Source organism: Octopus bimaculoides, chromosome 7, assembly GCF_001194135.2.
Source record: "Octopus bimaculoides isolate UCB-OBI-ISO-001 chromosome 7, ASM119413v2, whole genome shotgun sequence".
NCBI lineage: Eukaryota > Metazoa > Mollusca > Cephalopoda > Octopoda > Octopodidae > Octopus > Octopus bimaculoides.
Window position 1 is genome coordinate 44,558,176 of NC_068987.1, and position 737 is coordinate 44,558,912.

A 737-nucleotide genomic window follows, 5' to 3' on the forward strand; every position below is an offset into this window, starting at 1 on the left:
TATATATATAAACATATTTTGACATTTATAGGCATTTTTATGGACCACGTCCAATATTTGCTGTTTTTCACTATTCGCAGGCGCTCTAGGAATGTAGCCCCTGCAAACATCAGGGCACCACTGTATATTCTTTTATTTGTTTTAATCATTTGACTACGGCCATGCTGGAGCACCGCCTTAAAGAGTTTTTAGTCAATGAAATCGACCCCAGGACTTATTCTTTGTAAGCCTAGTACTTATTCTGTCAGTCTCTTTGGCCGAACTGCTAAGTTACAGGGATGTAAATACACCAACATCAGTTGTCAAGTGATGGTGGGAGGACAAATACAGACACACACACGACAGGCTTTTTTCAGTTTCCACTATCAGAAGACTTTGGTTGACCTGAGGCTATAGTAGAAGGCACTTGCCCAAGGTGCCATGCAGTGGGACTGAACCCAGAACCATGTGGTTGAGAAGCAAGCTTCTTACCACTCAAATAAGCATTCCTTGGTAGCATCAATATATTCTACAAAAGTGTTTACTTACAGAAAGTGTAAAAAGTCACTCTATTTTGTGTATTAACACTACAGCAACAGGTGAGTAAACTGCCTTCTGTGTCTGGAAGCATTACTGAGTTGGAATGCCACGTGCTATTTTCCAAAGAATATTGGTAAGTCCATATGGTCCACTGCTGTGGAATGAAAAGAATGGCTGATGATATTTTTATAGAAGTATCCATACATTAGAGAGGGGAG

At 40.2% G+C, this 737-nt stretch overlaps 1 protein-coding gene across 2 annotated transcripts in view; it reads right to left on the minus strand.

Moving 5' to 3' along the window:
- Positions 1-737, minus strand: part of LOC106868631 (nucleolar protein 11) — a 57,974-nt gene that overhangs the window by 31,445 nt on the left and 25,792 nt on the right. For both annotated transcript variants that reach the window (XM_014913984.2, XM_014913994.2), the window contains exon 5: positions 529-673. In XM_014913984.2, the coding sequence (XP_014769470.1) occupies positions 529-673 (145 nt within the window). The remainder of the gene's footprint in view (positions 1-528; positions 674-737) is intronic.